Source organism: Dryobates pubescens, chromosome 2 (assembly GCF_014839835.1).
Source record: "Dryobates pubescens isolate bDryPub1 chromosome 2, bDryPub1.pri, whole genome shotgun sequence".
NCBI classification, from domain to species: Eukaryota; Metazoa; Chordata; class Aves; order Piciformes; family Picidae; genus Dryobates; species Dryobates pubescens.
Genome location: NC_071613.1, coordinates 37,503,096 through 37,523,256, shown reverse-complemented (window position 1 = coordinate 37,523,256; position 20,161 = coordinate 37,503,096). Strand labels below are relative to the sequence as shown.

At 38.9% G+C, this 20,161-nt stretch overlaps 1 protein-coding gene across 1 annotated transcript in view; it reads left to right on the top strand.

Annotated features, from left to right (window-relative positions):
* TANK (TRAF family member associated NFKB activator) overlaps positions 1 to 14,807 on the top strand; it is a 29,291-nt gene extending 14,484 nt beyond the window's left edge. Inside the window, exons 6-10 of the mRNA XM_009911075.2 lie at positions 4,157 to 4,336; positions 5,538 to 5,614; positions 7,801 to 7,919; positions 9,509 to 10,089; positions 14,388 to 14,807. Of these exons, the coding sequence (XP_009909377.2) occupies positions 4,157 to 4,336; positions 5,538 to 5,614; positions 7,801 to 7,919; positions 9,509 to 10,089; positions 14,388 to 14,555 (1,125 nt within the window). The 3' untranslated portion in view covers positions 14,556 to 14,807. The remainder of the gene's footprint in view (positions 1 to 4,156; positions 4,337 to 5,537; positions 5,615 to 7,800; positions 7,920 to 9,508; positions 10,090 to 14,387) is intronic.
* Positions 14,808 to 20,161: the final 5,354 nt, after the last annotated feature.

Here is a 20,161-nt window from a genome sequence, read left to right as displayed (position 1 = left end):
GATTATCAGATTTTTCTTTTTGGTTTCCTGAGGAGAGCAAAGGGACCTAAAATTCTGCCTGGTTTTGAGTACAAGCTAGCTAAACTTTTATATTAAACTAGGACAAATGTGGATCCTGGTACTGTTTCAGAGCACAAGCTGCCCAGCAAAACCGGAAAACCTTAGTATGTGAGATTAGACAATAACAAGTAAAGCTGCTTCTGCATGCTATTTTTAGTACAGAGCAGGACATTGGAAGCCTTGTAAACTCCCTAAAACATGAGGCTAAAGCCAGTACCTGTGACAAGAAAATACGGTCATATTCTTATTTTCCTGGGCCAAGAACCTCAGTATTAAAATACTGTGTGAGTTTTGTCAGAACTTAATGTGCTGTGAAAAAGAGAAGGAAAACTCTGTCAGGAACGTATGATGCATATGGTACACAGAACTGTTAATCATGTAATAAATGTTTAGGGGGTTTGGTTGATTGGTTGGGGGTTTCTTTTTGTGCACAACGTAAGTAGAGGAATGGCAGATGTATGGTAGTCATTTTGCACCCGAAGTTATGGTGCTAAAATGAGTTAACAAAGAGCAGCTACTGCAACAGTCTTGCTGAGTTGCACCTTCCAGTCAATACCAGCTTCTCTAGTGTCACTTTGTTTCCTATCTTTGTTGCAAAGCAAGTTGTACTTCGCTATTTTGTGCTGACAGTCTTACACATTTAGCTGTTGTTCTTCTGTGTGCAGCACTGTTAGTTAGACCCTGCTACCTGATAAAAGAAATCTGGTATTGATGCCTTTTATTCTTATTGCTTTATCTGTTTAAGCTATTGAGATCTAATAATAAAGAGCAGTTTGTGGTTGAATTATTAAAAGTTACAGTTAATATTTCCTGGGACCACCTAGAGTAGTTCATCAATTAAACAGTATTTTTCCTTGAAACAATCTGCTGTTTATTATAGGAAGCCACTGAAACAGGTTGTTATCAATCACTTCGGGGGAAAATAAAAGGACCTGCCTTTGCAGCAGTGCAGTCCAGGGACTGACTGGCTGTGGAGCAGCTCTACTAGAAGGCAGCTGGTGTCTTGTGAGACAGCAAGTTGAACATAAGTCAGCAGTGTGGCCTCCTGGAAAAGAGGAGCAACTTCTCTCTGGGCTGTATTAATAGGATCACAGTTCACACACCCAGGGAAGGAAGTACCTCCCTCTGTTCAGCATTCAGAATGCACCTGCATTCACTTTGGGGATCTCCAGTACAAGAAAGACTTTGACAAACTGGACTGAGTTCAGCAAAGGCTGCACTGAGATATGGAGAGCTTGAGTACATATTCATGGGAAGAAGATGCAGAAGCTGGGCTTGTCCAGCCTAGAAAAGAGATGGTTTCAGTGAAAGATAATAGCTTTCAAATATCTGTGTTAAGGTTATGGGGCAGATAGAGCCAGTCTCTTAATAACGGTGTATGGCAAGAGAGGGAGAGACAATAGGCAGTTAGAACTTGAAAGTTTCAGACTGGACATGAGGAAAGACTTTTCATGATGATTACAGGCAAGTATGCTGGTATTAGCAGCCAGCAAAGAGGCTACATCTGTACTATGAAGAGATCAGTATCTTTTCTTTTGGAGATCCATTGTGTGGCCAACTACTTAACTGAGCAGGTATGACTTGTGCCACATACTTACTTGTCAGGACATCATCAGCTTTATAAACTTTAGGCAATTTATAAATGTAACCACATTGTTGCAAACACCCAAACTCCATCAGTATTAGAAGCTGTAAGATCATCATGCTATGATGGTCTGTATTATTGAAAGACTCAAAAAGGTGTCATTGTTTCTCCAGTCTTTTTTCTGATATGATATCCTGACTGTGCACAAGAATGTTTTACATCAGTATGTATTGATGTATCTTCATTGCGACATGTTACATTGATCTTCTCATATTGGTTCCCATGTGGCTTTTCTTACTGTTTGCTTAAATATTGTCCCCACTTCCCAGAGGAGACTATAGGAGAAATGGAAGAGAATCACTGACCATTACTGAATTGCTCCCAGTTGTCTGAAAGTCCATGTTATTTGGATCTATGATCATCCCAAACAGATACATTACATGTGTGCAGACCAGGGCTGTATCACAGGATCAATGGAAAAGTTCTTTTACTGTCCTTAAGAATTAGGTTTTTATTCAAGGGCAAGTGTTCTCTTTGACATGAGCTTTTTCCTAGGTGCTTGGATTTCCAGCAAATCATTTTCAAAGGAAAATACAGGAAAAGCTGCATCCCATTGGCTTTTTAAATGGGAAATGTAATTTCACTATATAATGGTCAGACATAAGAAAGTTGTTTAGAGTGAAGGTGGTGAAACAGAACAGGTTGCCCAGAGAGGTGGTAGATGCCCCATCCCTGGAGCTATTCAGTGTCAGTGGGATGAGGTTCTGAGCAACCTGAACTAATTAAAGATGTCCCTGCTCACTGAAGGGGCAGGTGAACTAGGTGATCATTGAAGATCCATTCCATGATTCCATTCTATAATTCTAATACTTGTGAATGCTGTGACCATATAATAGCCCAGTGGTAGCTTCAAGTCTATGAACCCACACTGTCACTGCCTTCCCATTCCTGGAGAAGCAAAAAGCAGCTCCCCATACTATAGGTACTCTGACTTTGTAGTCTTTTAAGATCATGGAAAAGATGCATAATTAGAAAATTATATTCAGCATCAACCCTGCTAATTTTCACAGACTATATCTAGTTGGAAAAGACCTCAAAGGTCGTTCAGTCCGACCATCAACCCAGTACTGAAGTGTCAACACTAGACCATGTCCCTAAGCGCCAGGTCCACATGCCACTTGAACTCCTCCAAGGATGGTGACTTTGCCAGTGCCCTGGGCAGACTATTTCAATGTTTGATAAACCTTTCAGTGAACAAATATTTCCTAATAACCAGCCTAAACCTCCCCTGGTACAGTTTATAACCATTTCCTCTAGTCTTGTCTTTTGACACCAAGGAGAAAAGGCTGGCCCCCTCCTTGTTCCTACCTCCCTTCAGGCAGTTGTAGAGAGTGATGAGGTCTCCCCTTAGCCTCCTCTTCTCCAGGCTGAACAACCCCAGCTCCTTCAGACACTCCTCATAGGTCGTGTGTTCCAGGCCCTTCACAAGCCTCATTGCCCTTCTCTGGACATGCTGCACAACCTTAATAACCTTCCTACAGCGAGGGACCCAGAACTGAGCACAATACTCAAGGCGTGGCTTCACCAGTGCTAAGTACAGGGGGACGATCACCTCCCTGTTCCTTTGGGCCTCCATGTTTATAACACAAGTCAGGACACCATTGGCTTTCTTGGCCACCTGGGTGCACTGCTGACTCATATTCTGGTCACAGCTTTCCAAACACATGTTGCCAAGCCTCTAACTTACCATGGGGTTGTTGTGATCCAAGTGCAGGACCTGACACTTGGCCTTGTTGAACTTAATAATCAGTCTAACCTGTCCAGCTGCTGCTGTAAAGCCTCCCTGGCCTCTAGCAGATTGACACACCTACCCAGATTGGTGTCATCTGCAAACTTACTTGTTAAGATTACTTTTATGTATCTCTATTTCCTCTTAATAGAAATTGTAATCCTATTCCCACTTCACTGCAGATGATTGTCATTTGTCATTCATCAGATACTACCTTTGAGCTTTCTGTGTCTCATAGTACCATAATTCTTCATAGTGTTCTTACTGGACTCTTGAGAAAATTAAATCTAGCTGCTGTAACATTAGTTACAGAAGATGATATGTAGGTTCTTTAGCCTAAAATCTTCAGTCTTCATGTTTGGGGTTTGGTTTTGTTTGGTTTGGTTTTTTCCAGAACAATTTTTTTTAAAAGCTTTCTCTTCCTTTTTTTTTTTTTTTTTTCCATCTTTTGATGTTTGGTTGTGTTTTTTTCATCTGTTTCCCTGGATTTTTATCTACCATGATGCATAGTTTCTGCACCAAAAGAGTAATCATCCATGATGAGTTACATCTATGTGTAGTGGTAGAAGGTCTTTAAGATCAGTTTCAAATTAATAATGTAATAAATAAGATTGACCCTTATTTACATTGCAAAAGCTTAATTTTCCTTATTCCAGACTGCTGAGTATCCCACAGGCTTCAACTCTATTAATTGTACTAGTGTTTCTAAAAATCTGTTTTAGGAACAATTAGAAAGTGAGAGCATGAAACTGAAGCAACTTGAGGACAAAAACAATCAAAAGGAAAGGAAGCTTATATCTATTATTTCCAACCAAGAAGATAAAATAAAAACTCTGAAAAGCAAACTGAAAGAACTAAATGAAGCACAAAGGGGTGTACAGATGCCAACATATAAAAGGGAGGTAAGATAAGAAACCCAAGTAAAGATAATTTTTTTTTTTTAAATAGTAAATCATGGCTTCTTTCAAATGTTATTTATACTAATTAGTCTAAAAAACTGATTTTAAATTTCAGCATTATATAATTTATAATTTAATTTCTCATTGGAGTATATAAAGCACCCAGGGAATGCTGAACTATTAACTCCATAGTAGTCAGTTTGTATGCTAATTATGTCATTAAAATTTTTGTCTTTGTGGAAACATCTGGTTTAGAATTTTCAGTTGGAAATTTTCACCAAGGTAAAGTGGATTTTTTCACTTTTATGTTAACTTATTTGTGTTACAGAATAGCATCCAGAATGCTAATCTGTCCTTGCAGGGTTGCTAGACTGCAGTCATGAATGAGAATCTAACCATGTAAATGTATTTCATTTAAAGTGAATTTGGGTAAGGCATAGAAACACATAACTTGTTGATACTGAACTTCACACGTGTTCCTTAACTTACTGTAGCAAGCATTTGTAACCCATATTGCTAAATATAATGTGGCTCAAATGTGTCTACAGGAGCTGCAGCTGCACTTTTGTACAAGGTAAGACCAACCTGTAGGCTATGGTTCTATGATTATAAACAATGTATCAATGAAAACAGCTGATTTGGCAGGCATAAGAGCAAGTTCTGTGTCTGATATGGAGCAGAGGAGCTACCCAGGCTATCTGGTAATGTGAATCCAGTGAACAAGTTAATGACTGGTTATTGTAGTTTTCCCTTGTGTTATACTAGAGTGAACACAAGGTGGCAGTCAAAGTTAATAACTCATTTTAAAACCTGCTAGAACTATTTGACATGTTAGCTTGTGATGTGTTCATTGAAAATTTCAGATAATAAATCGATTTTTAGGAGCTAAAATACCTAGATACCTCACTAACAAGCTTATGCACAATGGGTGATCTTATCTTATATATGACTGAAACAGAATTACAGTCAAGTAATGTTCCTAGAACCATAGTATGGGCAGAGAAATGCCACAGTGAGTTGCTAAGGTAAACTAAAAATAGGAATTTCATACAAACAGTAAAAAATTGCTTTTGTCATTTTGTGAATGTTTTGAGATCTTCCAGAAGGACTAGGTGAAGATCCTGTGACATTTTTATTCATATCAGGGTGAAGCACAAAATTAATGTGCTAACCTGTGATCAATATTTTCATATTTTACTTCAAGGTGAAAAGTAAGAAAGTCATTCCAGCTAAGCCTGAATTATCTCTAGGAATGGCTGGCATTCCACCCCTACCTGAAAGGTAAATACTTTTGCAGCATTTTAAAAATTTGCTTTTCATTGTGTTTTCTGCCATTAAGTAAAACAAGATATTTCCCTCTTTTCTACCCAGTACCTTCAAAATTGGATGAGGGCAAGGGGTAGGGTAGAGCAGCAGAGGCTAGAGAGCTGGTGTGGGAAGGTAATAAAGCCAATAACTACATGGAATCATAGCTGGAGCTTTACACCTATGTAGGGATAAATTGAGAGGAGGAAAAATAGCCACTTGGTTCAGCGGGAGGTTAAACTCTGTGGGCAGCAGCAGTGGCTATTAACACTGAGTTTTGGATAAGCATTAACCCCCTTGCATTAACTCTCTTCAGAACAGGAATGTACAAACCATAATGGATTAACTGATGGCAGCACAGCAGAGGAGCCTGCTATACTGCCAGGAGGAGGTCTGATAGTCAGCATATGGAAACAGTTCTTGGCCTGATCCATCCTAAATGGGAGAGTTTGAAACCAAGTTTATCTGTAAACTGAAACCATTCAGCCCTTGCTTATGACCAAGAGAGCGAAAGCAGTAGATTTCCTTAGCAAGTATTCCCTCCTTAGACAGTGTTTTTGGAAAAAGATTGACCAAAGTCTTAGGTTTGAATTTTTTACAGGATAGGCAGTAACACCATTTTTAACAATTTTGCTGAGGTCAGGTAGAGGATTCTCTAAGATGAGGCGAGGGGAGAGTATTAGACCTTGCTGTCTTGTGCTATTGCCTAGGCATCTGCTTTTGGCCACTTAGACATAGGCTTGGTGAACTATGTGGATCTTTAGTCTGACTCTACTGCTTTATGTTGAGAAAAAAAGGAAGTAAGACTGCAATGTGATAAAGACTTTTTTGTCCTTACTGACTTATATCTAAAAAATTAAACACTTTTACCCGTCTTCTGTCTTCTTGCTCTCAAATAGCTCCCTTACTTTACTGTTTTCTTGGAAAGAGGTATGTGACTGGTAAGACTACTGGTAATCTTACATTCCTAAGATTACAGTATCACAATGTCTAGCAAATTAAGATTGATTCATCTACTATGTATATTTTAACATGCTAGTTAGAAACCTGTCTTAAGAGCCTTTTTTAATTTCACATGTATCAAAACACCTGAAAAGTGATCAGAATTCAAGTGTTACCAGTAGCAACTTTAACTCCTTCTGTAGTTATCCTTTTTTCCAAATGATACAAATAGACATTTCTGTCTTCAAAAAGAAAAGCTCAGCAGAAGTAGGAGCACAGCTTGTGACACTCCTAATTGCTATATAAATAAGCAATAAAAAAGAAAACAATTCACTGAATTACGAAAAGAGGCCTTTTGAGCTCTTTCAGTACAAACATGCGAAAGAGAACATCAACCTGGTTTGTCACCAACTTCAGTTTTCATCCACGAATTTCATTTTATAAAATTCATGCTGTTGTGCTTAGAAATGTAAATTACTCACCAAGTTTATAAAAACTTCACAATGGAATTTTAGGCATGCATTAATAACTGAATAACATAGTGCCTTTAGGCAAGTAAAACTCACATCAGCATGAAACGCTACTTTTATCATTCTTAGTGCAGATAAGTAGACACTGGGTGTTCATATGGTAGTCCAGAAAACACATAATAAAAAATATCCCTCAAAATAAAAGGAAAAATCATGTGATACTGTATAAAACAGAGAAGGAAGGGGTTCACAAGCCCCTCTCCAAAATGTCACGTAGACAAATAAGGAAGGAGCAGTAACACATGCTTGTGTGTTCCTTCTCCTGCCAAGTCTGAAGCACACAGAAAACAATGGACAGTAATTAATGTTCAAAGCAGTATCTTATTTCCCCTAGAACAAGATGGAAACAGTATCCCTGTGAAAGCTAAGCTGTTCCACAAAAAAACCTGAGGGAAATGAAAGAAATGTAAAGGCTGGATTTTGGTGGGGTGGATCCTTGCAGGGTCAGGCCCTGAGCTTGAATGTATGTGTATGTGATATACGACTAAACAGCTATTTTACAACATTTTCTTTTCTCTTTTCTGCTTGCTTTTACTGAGAAGAACAAAAATATGCATACATATGTTGAGGAACAAGGTATCCAAGAAAAGTAGCTTACACCATTGTTTTTCTCTGGTTTGCGGGTGTGACTAGATTAAAGGTCACAAGCTGAATTGGATGGCTCTTTAATTTACAATTTTGATCTTCCAGAGAGAATCTGGAGACTATTTTCCATGACATGGAAGAAGAGTGTCATCGAATATGTATGCTAGCCAGAGACCAAACAGACCAACTGAGTAAATTTAAGATAAAGCCAGAACCTGAAACTGGTAATATCATACTTAAGCTCTTATTGTGATTCAACTGTTTGAAAGCTTTGCTTTATATTTGAAAATACTGCAAATTACACATACATAGAAGTACTTCCACTGTTTACCATCTGCCTTTTTCAAGTCTGTTCACATGGTACTCAGTATTTCACCAAGAAAACTCATCGCCAGTTTTGCCATTCTGTGAAGAATGCTCCAAATCACATGCTATAAAAGACAGTCATCACATCAATGGCTCTTGTAATTGTTTTGTCCCTTGGAGTGAGAGGCAGGCACTTACTACATGTGATATCCCCTCATACTGTGTGAATGACAGCACTTGCTTGCTTTTAATTTAGCTGTCAGTTCAAAAGATGTCTGTTATGAATGTCTCTAGCCTCATATCTGTTAGTGCAAAACTGCTGGACTGAGGAGAGTCACAGAACTTACTTTCTAGACTTCCTTGTGCAGGCTTTTGTATACTGTTTTGTAGTATGGGACAAGAGCTTAATCTGGCACTTCTGAGAACAAAAGAAAGGCTTATTGGAACTGGAGGAGATCCTTTATGTCCAGTTCTGCTAATGCTTACATTTAATATAATGTAGGTTACTATGGGTATTCCCTACTAGCTTTTCTTAATAGTAGCATTGGACTTCTAAGTGATTTCAAGAAACACCTGCCAAACTTACATGGTTGAAGCAAAAGACGCTGATTTCAGTACTTGCTTCTAATTTAAATTGTGCCGTTCCTGAAATTTTGGTACATGAAGTGCTAATATGTAGCTTATGCCTTCAAATGGCTGTGTCTGAAATGTATTGTTATATTCTGATTTTACACTACTAAATTTTATTATTTGAGGGTGGGAATATTGGGGGATGAGTTCTTGACAAGTTATTTCAGAATAGATTTGTTTTCCTTAAATAAGTCCCCAATTCAACTGCATGAAAAGCTGTGCATGATATCTGCTTGGTTTCTGTTATTTCTGTGGCCTACTATACTACAATGTCAGAAGGCTGCTGTACTGAAGTTACTCCCTCACCTGGACAGGACTAACCATGTATATTTTTATCATTTTTCGTAATAAAGTGCCAAAAATCTTGGGAGAATTCTCAACACAAAAGGAAAATATGATCCCCCCTTCTGAACAGTTATTCATTTTAAATATTGACCTAATTTGGAAACTAATGGGTGTTTGATACCTGAATACCTTCTGAAATCATGCTTATGGTGCCTAGCATGTTCTTGGCATCGTATGAAATGGTTTTGGTTCCAGATTCTATTTCAGCCAGAGCATGTCAGTAAATAGATGCAAGTTTGTGTTAAGAGTATGGGACAACATAATTTTCAATAAAGTTAAAATGTTTGTAGCCATAAAGCAAGCAAAGGGAAACAAAATTACTAGAACAGAATTATTTCCTTTTATTTCTGTTCTGTTAGTTTTTGTGTCAGAGCTTATGTTTCTGAAACTTCAGACTGAAAGAGAAAAAATAAAGGTTAAAAAGCCAAGAAGGGAGATCAAAAAGCCTCTCGGGAAAAGTACCACAACACCCCAACTTTAACAACTATATTTCAGTGAACTATTTAATGTTTTCTGTATTCTTTCTTCACAGAAATACCATTTTCCATGCCGATACAGTGTACTGATAAAACTGATGAACAAGCAGAAGAGCTTTTTAAGCCTCGGGTTATAAAGGATATAAATAGAGGTGCATCATGCATCACATCTATCACACCAAGAGGAGTGGGCCAAGATGAGGACAACAACTCTGTAGAATCACTTTCTAAATTTAATGTCAAGTTTCCACCTACAGTCAATGACTCTGCTTTCTTGCAGAGCACTCGGGAAAAACCAACAGTTCCTTGTACTGGTGTAGCTGAAAACATGCTTCAAGATCATCATTTTAACCTGGAGCATAGAGACCGTGCTGTTAACCTCAGTAAACTGGAACCTAACTCATTTGAAGCTCATGGAGTTGATCTCATGACCTCAGCTTTACAAAACTTCACTGTTGACAAAATAAAGCCCCCAAATCATGTAAAGATGCCCATAGAAAATATCCATGACAAAATATGTTTAAAAACAACAGACACTGGTTTCACATTTGTACCTAAGCACACAAACCAGGGTGCACCTGAAGTAATTTTTTCTTCTTTAGAAGCTGCTGGGACAACCATCAGAGGTCCTCATCAGGTATCTTTCTACAAATACTGTGCATTTCAAAAAATGGTATCGATTTGTGCAACTATTTTGCAATGATGTTTGAGACAGAATTAATATATTGTAGAAGGCATCTCATCCGTATTTTTTAAAGACATTATCTCGTTTCAATTCTGCTTCCTGATACTGAAGTACATGTACAAGGCAATTCTAGTGAAAGGGCAGGAATTTAAGCAGATGTAAGCACTTAAATATGCTTGAGCAAATTTAATTTCATTTAGATATTAATTGCTTCTATATCTATTTCAAAGCTGTCATAAATCCTAAGTTGCCCGCTGGACTGCTTTCTTTCTACCCTTGATCTCAGTTGAATAGGGCACATAATTGTTTTAATTGTTTTTAATGTACAGCAAAGAATATGACAAATGAACTAATTAAAAAGCTGAACATAAACAACTTTGCTGTGAAAAAGATTACCTACTTTGTATCTCTGAGCTATAAACAGCACCCTATTCCTTCTCTTTAAGAAAACTTGAACATTTTTTTTGTCTTGGTTTAAGGCATCAAGAAGGAAAGTATACCTTTTTCAAGTGAAAGGAAGTTGAATAAAATGCTTTATTTTAGGTTTACATAGGTACTTCAGGTTTCAATTTCAATTATAGCTACTTGAAGTCCATGAGAGCTTTTGAAAGCAAGGCCCAGTTGCTGTAATGCAGAAAAACATTTTTGCAGGTTCCGACAATTAAGTCTCTGAATACTTTGATTCTTTTGTATAACATCCTGTCTCAAATTGCTGGCAAAATTATTAACAGACCCTTACAGACTGATATTTTTATGTTCCTGTGGTTTTTCTCAAATGTTGTAAGAGGACAGCCTTTCAAGAATAAGCAGATAGTGATATTTAGGAATTCTGTGAGAATGGAATTGGCATGCTTTTACTACTTACATTGATACAGTCTTGTGTTCTTTGCTAATGACAATATGAAGCAGAGGAGCTTTACTTCTCAATTTGGCCACTGCATGACATGCAAAAGTAGCCTTTGCAAAGTGTTTGTAGGACATGATAGCTTTGATATTTTCTTCTTCTAAAGTGTACCCCATCTAGTTTAGTTTTCCATGGCAAACCAGTTTTGGATTAAAAGCTGAAAGCGTGGAAAGTTCACTGTTCAGCATATTTTAAACTACAAACTTGATTTAAAAAATTTTTTTTTAATGTATTTTAAATATCTATTTGTGATGTAGGATATCTCAATTCTATACCAACTTGCTAATCATAGTTTTTATTGTGCTTTACTTATCATTGGGTCCTCAGTTACAGTTGTGACTGAGTTAAATTAAACCATTTGTTTTATCACTGGTAGAATTCCTGTGGAGCTGTGAAGCATTCACTCCATTGCTTGCTACTATTCTCTTTTTCTGTATTCCCTCTCCAGCTTGTTCTTTTACTAGTTAGTCTGTGTACTCATTTTTCAATAGATGGCACCCTGCATTGTGCGTTACAGCAAGTGAAAAGCTGGTATGTGATTATAAATTGATAGGGGACTATGCAGCTTAAAAAGTCAAGAAGAATTGTGGCAGAATAGTAAAATAAGGAAACTAATTTGGAGCCATCATTTAAAATGTAAATATTCCACTTTGTGGGGAAAAAGAAGTAATAATGCTAACACGTGGAAAAGAAAGCTAATGATGAATTGTTGCAATATTTTCAAGGCATATATACAAGAGCAGTGTAGAACATGCAGGACATCAATTAAAATGTTACTTCTTATCAGAAGCTTGTTTAAAACAAGTCAGTATTATTTTAGAATCTATTAAATACCTATATATCAATATGTTTAGGCATCTATCAACTTTATTCAGCTGTCTGCAAAAAGGGGGTTTTCAGTACTTTGCCCACTGAGTTGGACTCAGTTTTAAAGGTTTTTACTGACTGTTAATTGTGCTAAAGGTTTGATTCATAGATTATCTATATGTATATTAAAATTACTTCCACGCATACCCTTTAGACTTATTAACCATATCAAAGCATATGCATAAGTTGTTCTTAGTATTTTTAACACCTTTCTAAGGGGTAATTACACTGCTTATGGCTTCCATCATCCCTGCCACTGGTTAAACTCCAGCAGGGAAGAATTATCTACCTGACTTTTTTTTTATATATTTTTTTTGCTAGTGTAGATAAAACTTTCAAGTATTTACTACATATGTTAACTTATAAAATGGAAAACCCCATAAATGCAATAGATTTGGCAACAGTAAGTTCTTGGAACTGCTCTCAGTTGCTGTAATAAATTTAGCTCTTTCCTTCTATGTGGATACTAAATGTGAAAACTCAGTACTGTTTTCTTAGCATGTAACTTTTTTAAAAAACATGTGACTGAAAAGAGCAGCAGATTAAAATAAACATGGATATTAGTGGACTTAGAATTTTACAGACTACATTTAACTGAGACTTGCATATAGATGCATGTGTTTATCAGTATTCACAGTTTGAGGGGGTTGCTCCCACCCAAAGTATTTCTAAGAATCTTCATGATTTTAAAAGTAAATTGATAGTCTATTGATCTTAATCTGAATATGAATGCTTTTGAAATTGAACTTGTGCTTTAATACATCTCTATTCTGAAAAGCTTATTAAGTGCATGCTTAACACTCAAAGAAAGAAACGGAAGTTAAGTGCCTGCCTGGGTGGCTTGCTGGAGGAGTACCTCCCTTTGTTCTGCTTCTAAGATTACAAATTTTGTTATGTCCTTTGTGGGGTTTTTACAATACTATTTCATATTTTTTTTAATGGTGCTTTACATCTTAAGGTAGTACAAATAAGTAATTCCAAACACATTTCTGCAAGGATGTTTAAGTGTGTCAGTGACTAGATAGATTTAATATGCAATTTACACCAGCCACATACAATAAGTAGACTCTTTGAGCTGAAAAACGTGGTGTGATTGCACTTAATTACTAATTAGTCGATTTAATTATATGGATTGTTGACCATAATGAAAGACCGTAAACCTGCTATTGGTATGTGATAAGCTAAACAGTGTTTAAACAGGGAATGGACAGGAAATTGACTCCCAAGAAGTTTAACTGGTTTAAAAGGACAGTTTAACTATGAAAGCCAGGTTAGTTGTACAGTGAGTTACCATGGGAGGAATAAACAATAGATTCTACTTGGCATGGTGACACTTGAATAAGAAATGAAAAATAAAACTCTTGGGTAAGTACTGATAGCAAAAAAATGTCAAACTTTCCAAAGAAACTTCTTTCTAAAGTATTCTTGCTTGCCTTTCCATGTGTGAGTGAAGCAAGAGGGAAGAAAACTGAGAGAAAAAAAAAAAAAAAACAAAAAACTATAGGATGCTCTCCTCTTCTAGGTTCCATCACCATTTACCAGTTTGCTGCCATTCTGTCTACTTTGTAGCCACAGCAGTGTGTATTTAATTTTCAGTTGACTCAAAACCTAATGGTCCTGGACATAGAAAATAACGGTGTATTTCATCTTGCGTCACTATTACGGAGATAATCAAACTTCATTTTTAACTTTAGTTTGAAAACTGATAGAAGACTTTTTGATTCCTAGTTATTACAATGCTAAATAATTAGTGTACACTCTGACTTGAAGTCCCACAAACTCCAGTATCAGGTAAACAGACCTGTTGGCATTAAGCTTGCTAGCTCAGGGGCCAAGAGCAGAAGAGCTGCTGAACCAAATCTAGCATAGTTTTCAGAACTGCCTGAATGCATGGATAGATACTCATTGAATTCGATGCTGTCATGGAAGAAGGAATCCCAAAACAGATTATTTGAGATGTGTTTACACTAAAAGGCAATCAGAGCAAGTAAGTAACTTAAGCCATATGACACTGCTCTAGCCATTTTGTAAGTAAACTGAAAACTAGTTATGTGTTAATAGGAACAGAAATAAAGTATGATTCATGTTAACTCTGTACAAGAAACATTTTATTCTAAGGTAAAAATGTGCTTTCTCCTTTCTTTTAGATGGCTAGCTTGTACTGTGACTTCCACAGTAAAATACTGAAATGCAAAGGGAAAGAAAAGCTTTAGCATGCATCATACGAATATTACAAACTCCTACTCAGCAGTATTTATCATGAAAGCATTTAAAGTGTTTGCAAGGATGGTATGATTATCAGAGTTAAATAATCAAAGTTCTATCTTGCTTTTCTTAAATGAGCACTCTCAAGTTCTAGGCAGGTGTAAAGGACACATAGTTTAAAGAGGCAGGTACTTTTTTATATGTAAACATAAATAACAGCATAATGTAAACTATATTGTAAACCATATCAATAACAATTTTCTGTTTCTTCTAGCTCATTTGGCAGCCTCAAGACAATAATTTGCTGGCACAAGCTTACACAGACTCTGAACTGAATCAGTCCAAAATATGTGAATTCTGTCGAGAAGTTTTCCCACCATCCGTAACATCTAAGGAAGATTTTCTTCGGCATCTGAATTCCCACTTTAAAGTACAGTCTTAATGTATGAGAATTCAGTGGATCCCTAGTTTTGCATACATTTGATTTCTTTACTCGATGGATATGCCAAGAATTCAAGAATTAAGACTTCTTGCAACAAGAACTTATGACTGGAAATGTCAGATAAGCACATTTTAAATTGTTCTTTGACAAGGTAAAATGAAACTGTAAGCCTTTCAGTACTGTAATTCATGTTACTGCTTGTTATGCTTCAATATTACCTTTGAAAGTGATGTTAAACACCTTTCCTTCTTTTTTTTTTTTCCTTCTTTTTTTAATAAATCATTGCCTGAATAGGCCCAAAATCATGATTATGAGTGTAGACCTACAGGATTCATGCCTAAATCTAACTGGGGAAATTGGTGTAATGCTAGGATTTTTTTCTCAGTATCTAGTGATGTGATTGTATTCTCCTTGAAGTAAACAGGGAGAGAAGTAGACTCTCATTTTTCATTTCCATTACAAAATTTCTGAGTTTAATTTAGAGTAGTGAAACTCTTCATTGAGATTTTTATAGAATCATCACAAAACCATAACTGAATGATGGGTATGCCAAAATTAGGATAAACTTGATCACGAGTAATGTAGATGAATGATTGACTTTCTCAGATGAATTGTTTAATAGAGTAATCAAACACAGCACATAAATGACCCTGTTGCCAAAATGTAACTGTAGCGATTTTACGGATATCTGTTACATGTTTGTAAAAAAATAATGGTTTTGTTCATGTACATAAATAATTAGTAACAATAATACCAAGGAAAAGATTATACTATTATGAAGAATAGAAAAAGTTAAACATTCCCTGAAACTGAGAATACCAAGGGTTATTTACCTTTCTGCTCTTCTCTGAGGGATTGCTCAAAGCTTTTACAACTTAGAAAGGAACAGGGGAAACAGAGTACCCAAAACTGATTTTTAACCTGAATATACTTAGCAACTTTCTCAATGCCATTTCAATTTGAAACATTGCATTCTGATAAAGTTTGCACATTTTCTGGATTTATGTGGATCAGATTTAAAAGGAGGAGGGTGTTACTAAGTAATTTAAATTAACGACAAAGGGTGACTTGAAGCTTTGTGCATTTTAACTGAATATAGGTTTTAGTCCTAATACTAGATAATTAGCATTAATATTTTCATAGCAGCAAAGTACAAGAGTTTCTTTTTTAAAAGATTTGTTCAGTGGTGACCAATTTCTGGAAGAATTAACACCTGCATAATATTTACAAAAAACATTTTTCTGACATTATTTTCTCTATTTTAAACCTCTCTTTTGTGACTGGTTGTTAACAGAGTGTACTGTAATAAACAGCAGTGTACAGTGCACGTCTGCTATATGACCTGGAGAAAGTCTTTTACTATTGACAGTTCCGAAGCTCTGCCAGTGCCCCGTGCTGAGGTTACGTTTTTCCCTGGACTTGCCGTGCGGCGTGTGAAGTACCTCCCCGGAGAGCACGGCTGAGGGTGGTTCCTGGGAGAGGCAGAAGTTCCAGGATTGGGAGGAGGGAAGGGGATTCGCACATCTCCAGCCAGCCCTACACAAAACCGACTTGTCCTCTCAACCGTGAAATTCGAGCTCAGGAGCTCAGATTATTAAGGGCTGAACAAACTGCGAATCACTTTTAAAGAAAATAAAGTCGTCTGTTTCCCGTCCCCCACCCCATCCCTCCACCCTCCAACACCCCACACCCCCCACACCCCGATGCACGGACGCGTTTTGCCCATGAGCTCTTTTGCTGGCACAGAAGACAACTCTGAGCTGAGCCTCTGTCCCTGCGCTGGCCACGGCTCTTTGTTGCCGGAGGCAGCCTGGCACCACCACCACTCCGCTCTGCCTGCAGAGCAGAGAGTGCTGGAGGAGAGGAAAAAGCAGGGGGAACACGGTTGTCCACAGCTTCGTCGACTAGCAGAACCCATCCATCTCCCTACTACGAGAGCTCCTGCCTAGTGCTGCGTCTGTGGAAGCTGTTTAATTCTGCGTGTTTAAAACTGCGGCTGTCTGAGGGCATCCAGATAGGCTGACCATATCAGACCACTGCTTGGGGCACCAGTCTAGGGGGTAAATAAATAAATAAATACATACATCTCACGCTAAAGCAGCTGTGAGCGACTTGTGGGAGGTAAGTGTGGTCCCTGAGTGAGCCCCACTCATACAGCTTTCCTAGAGGAGACTGCTGCTGCCAGCAGGGACATCTGCCTTATTATTCTCACCAGAGGAGGCTCGGTATTCCTCCGCTCCCACTTCCACACAAGCTCAACTCGGCAAAGGAGATTGAATTCAAATAGGAAGTGGGATTTCATTTAAAATATTAATAATAGGCCTAGGGGAAGGAAGTGGAACTTGTGGGGAAAGAGCAGCAGACTCATGCCAAGGTGTTTCACTGAATTCCTCCTCTCCCAGGGCCAGCGGAGTCTCTCCCGGGGCTGAGGCTGCGTTTAAGGCTCCTGTGGGGTTCGCCTGTCCCGCCGCCCGCGCTGACTGCGCAGCGTGCCAACTCACAGCCGGGATTCGCGGGAACTCTCGTTCTGGCTTGAAAGCCAGGGAGCAAAGCGCTCCCCTTTCTGTTTGGAAGGTTTCTGAGGAGCGTGCTGTGGCGCTACGACTGCCACAGCCTGGTGAAAGGGCTTGGTGCCGGCGACCGCGGAGAACACATGTAGCTCCGTCTCTACGGCTAACTCGACAGCTGCTCGTAGCTCCAGTAATTAGACTGTCAGTGCTTGTTAAAGGAGGGGAAAACGTTCTATGACAGATTCCACGAGTCCTCTGGGTTTTTTTAAGATCTCTCAGAAATCACCAGAGCATTAACTGAGATCTCTTCTTTCTGCGGAATCAGAAGGGAAGAAATTCCCTCTGCCACCTCCCACTCCAATCAGAGCTCTCTTCCGACTCCCATGAACCACACTGAATTCACTCCTTTAAAAGGCTCAGGAGAAGTTACCTTCCTTCCCTGCCTGCCTGGAAGAGATAGAGCTTCCTGGCCGTGTGAACTTACTTTTGAAGTCCACTCCTCATATTCCTGAATTTAACAGCTCAATACAAATGCAGCTTTTTGTCTTTTTAACTGAGCTGAGGAATCGCTCCACAGATGATCCTTCCCCCATCCGAGATAATGTTAATTCAGAAGATGCTCAGGAGAGGCTGTTCCTCCTTATGAACAAAAGCACTGGAGGATCAAGCCGAGATGCTCCTACCCCCACCCACGGTTCACTCAGCAGATGAGACTCAGAGAAGGCGATTTCTTTTCCTCCCTACCGTATATTCCCCTTTCCCCCGCAATCATACAAGGTTAACTCAACAGAGAAGGCTCAATCCAAATGGCAACTGGGATTGCATTAAAAAAAAAAAAAAAAAAAAAAAAAAAAAAAGAAGGGGGAGAAAAAAAAATCAGAAATAGGGAAAGAAAAGAGAAAAAGCAGCAGGCTGATTACGAGGTGTCAAAACTGCCAGGAGCAAGAAGGTGATAGCAATCAGGGGTGAGAAGAGTGCGCCATTCGTGCGGGGCAGCTAATTATCCGTCTCATTTGAGAAGAGCAGCATTCGAGGCAGCAGCGTTCGCCTGCTGAACGGTGACAGATTGGCGCGGAGGAGAGGGGAGGTGTTAAAACAATGGAGCCGGGCTTGCGAGCGCTGCTGCATGCTAATCAGCCCGGCCTCCTTCCTTCCCTTCCTCCCTCCTTCCCTCCTTCCCTCCCTCCCTCCGCCTGCCTACCGCGATCCCTCCTTCTCGCTGGCCTCATGGCAAGCCCAACACAATCAGACCCCTCCGCAGCAGACACCCCACACCCAGCATAGGTGGTAACCCGGAGAGAGTTCCGGTGGGACCGCGCGGCGGGGCAAGCAGCACCTGGGGGTCTCTGTCAGGCTGGCGGGTATCGGTGGTAGATGTCAGACCTCGCCCTTGGCACTCAGCCTTCCAGGAGCCCGTCAGCATGCATCCCTGCGAGGGGCAGAGGCGAGGGGCTCTATGTACAAGTCCTGTGGGTTCTGTAAAATGACATCCTGCCTCCTTCTTCCCTTCAAGAGAACAGATGATATCTGACAGAGCAGCAGTGTCGAGTAGCAAGAGACAAGCCACCACCAAAGACCCAGACCAGGCCCTAAAAGTGAGGGAAGTGCAGAGCTGTGCCAGTTACTGAAGAACTCCAGAGGCTCTCCTGTTCTCTTAGCTTTGCACAGTCACTAGGGTACATACTAAACAGGGTGTAAGCAAGTTGTAGGGCCTCTCTTCCACCACTGCCTTTTGCCTCTCAGATTGCTCGGCCTTTCAAGCTCAAATGATTGCATGTGCCCAGTTTGTACCCTGTGAGGAGGTACAAAAAGAGCTGGCCTTCCCTCAAACCAGGAAAACCCTTCCCATTTGAAAACAGTGTGATGGGGTCTGCAGAGAAAGGAGAAATGCTTTGCACTGGATTGCTTTTGCCCCATCTTCCCCAGAAAGTCCATGCTCTGTCAGACTCAGGGGGCAAACCCCAGTGCTGGAGCATTAGCAGCCCAGCTACAGCAAGTGCTCCACTCTGCCAGGGAGAAGCAGAGGAATGAGCGTTGGAATGTTTACTCTCCAATATTTCTCAGTTTCCATTCCATCCTGCCCTGAAAGATTTCTGATTACTATACACTTCAAAATAGTATTTATTACAGATTTACATAATCTGTATGTTTTATGTTAAGGGAATAACACATTGATGCTGTACTACTGAAAGGAGTTAATCTAAACTATGTAGTGTCTGCTATAACAGAGTTCCAGCTAAAACATATCCTTGTTTCCTGGCACTGACAAGTAACACATACCCAGAAGGACACTGCCCAGCACATTAGGTAAACTGGCAGGTGAAGCCATTGCTCCTGAACCTTGACTAGAGCATGGATCAGCACTTGGCAAAATGAAATATTTGAAATAGCATGTGCAACAGGATTCATGCAGGTAAGCAAACACTGAAAGGAATTAAATTGTTTTAGGCCTGAGGTAAGCAGCATGAGAAAGTCAGGTTGAATGCTGTTTAAAATAGATTTGAGTGCGTGCATGGCTAGGCGGTAGTAATAGCGTTTAAATTTTGTTATTCTAAGTCTGTCGTTGAGTGTACTTGATGAGATTGTCCATGAGCATACAGATGGTGAGATTTTCATGCTTCTGTGGCATACTGACATCTTAGGCTGTAAAAATAAATTCCCAGATCGCTCCAATACCTAAGAAGTAGAAAAATGCAGTCTACTTTAATGCTCAGCATTTGAGTGTTCTGTGTTTTAAGAAATTTTATAACACTAGATACACAAGTTTGTGCAAATTGGGAATACTGATTTAATGTACTTACAATATAAAGCAAAATTCAAGATCACTTATGCAATCTTTTTTGTAAGGAGATTATTTTTTCTGTGTTTCTGAATTTAGATATATGGGTGATAGAGACAAAAATTTGCCTTTCTTTTCTGTTCTCTGTGATAATTTTTTGACTGTACATAAAAAGATGAAAGGAGGAAATGACTTTTTATTAGGTCAAGTTGACTTTTCATTAAAAGATTATTGGATTCTTTCTTGATTACACATAATTTTCCAAACCAGTCAAAAATTATTGTATCTATTTTGATGATCTATGCTGCACTGAAAAT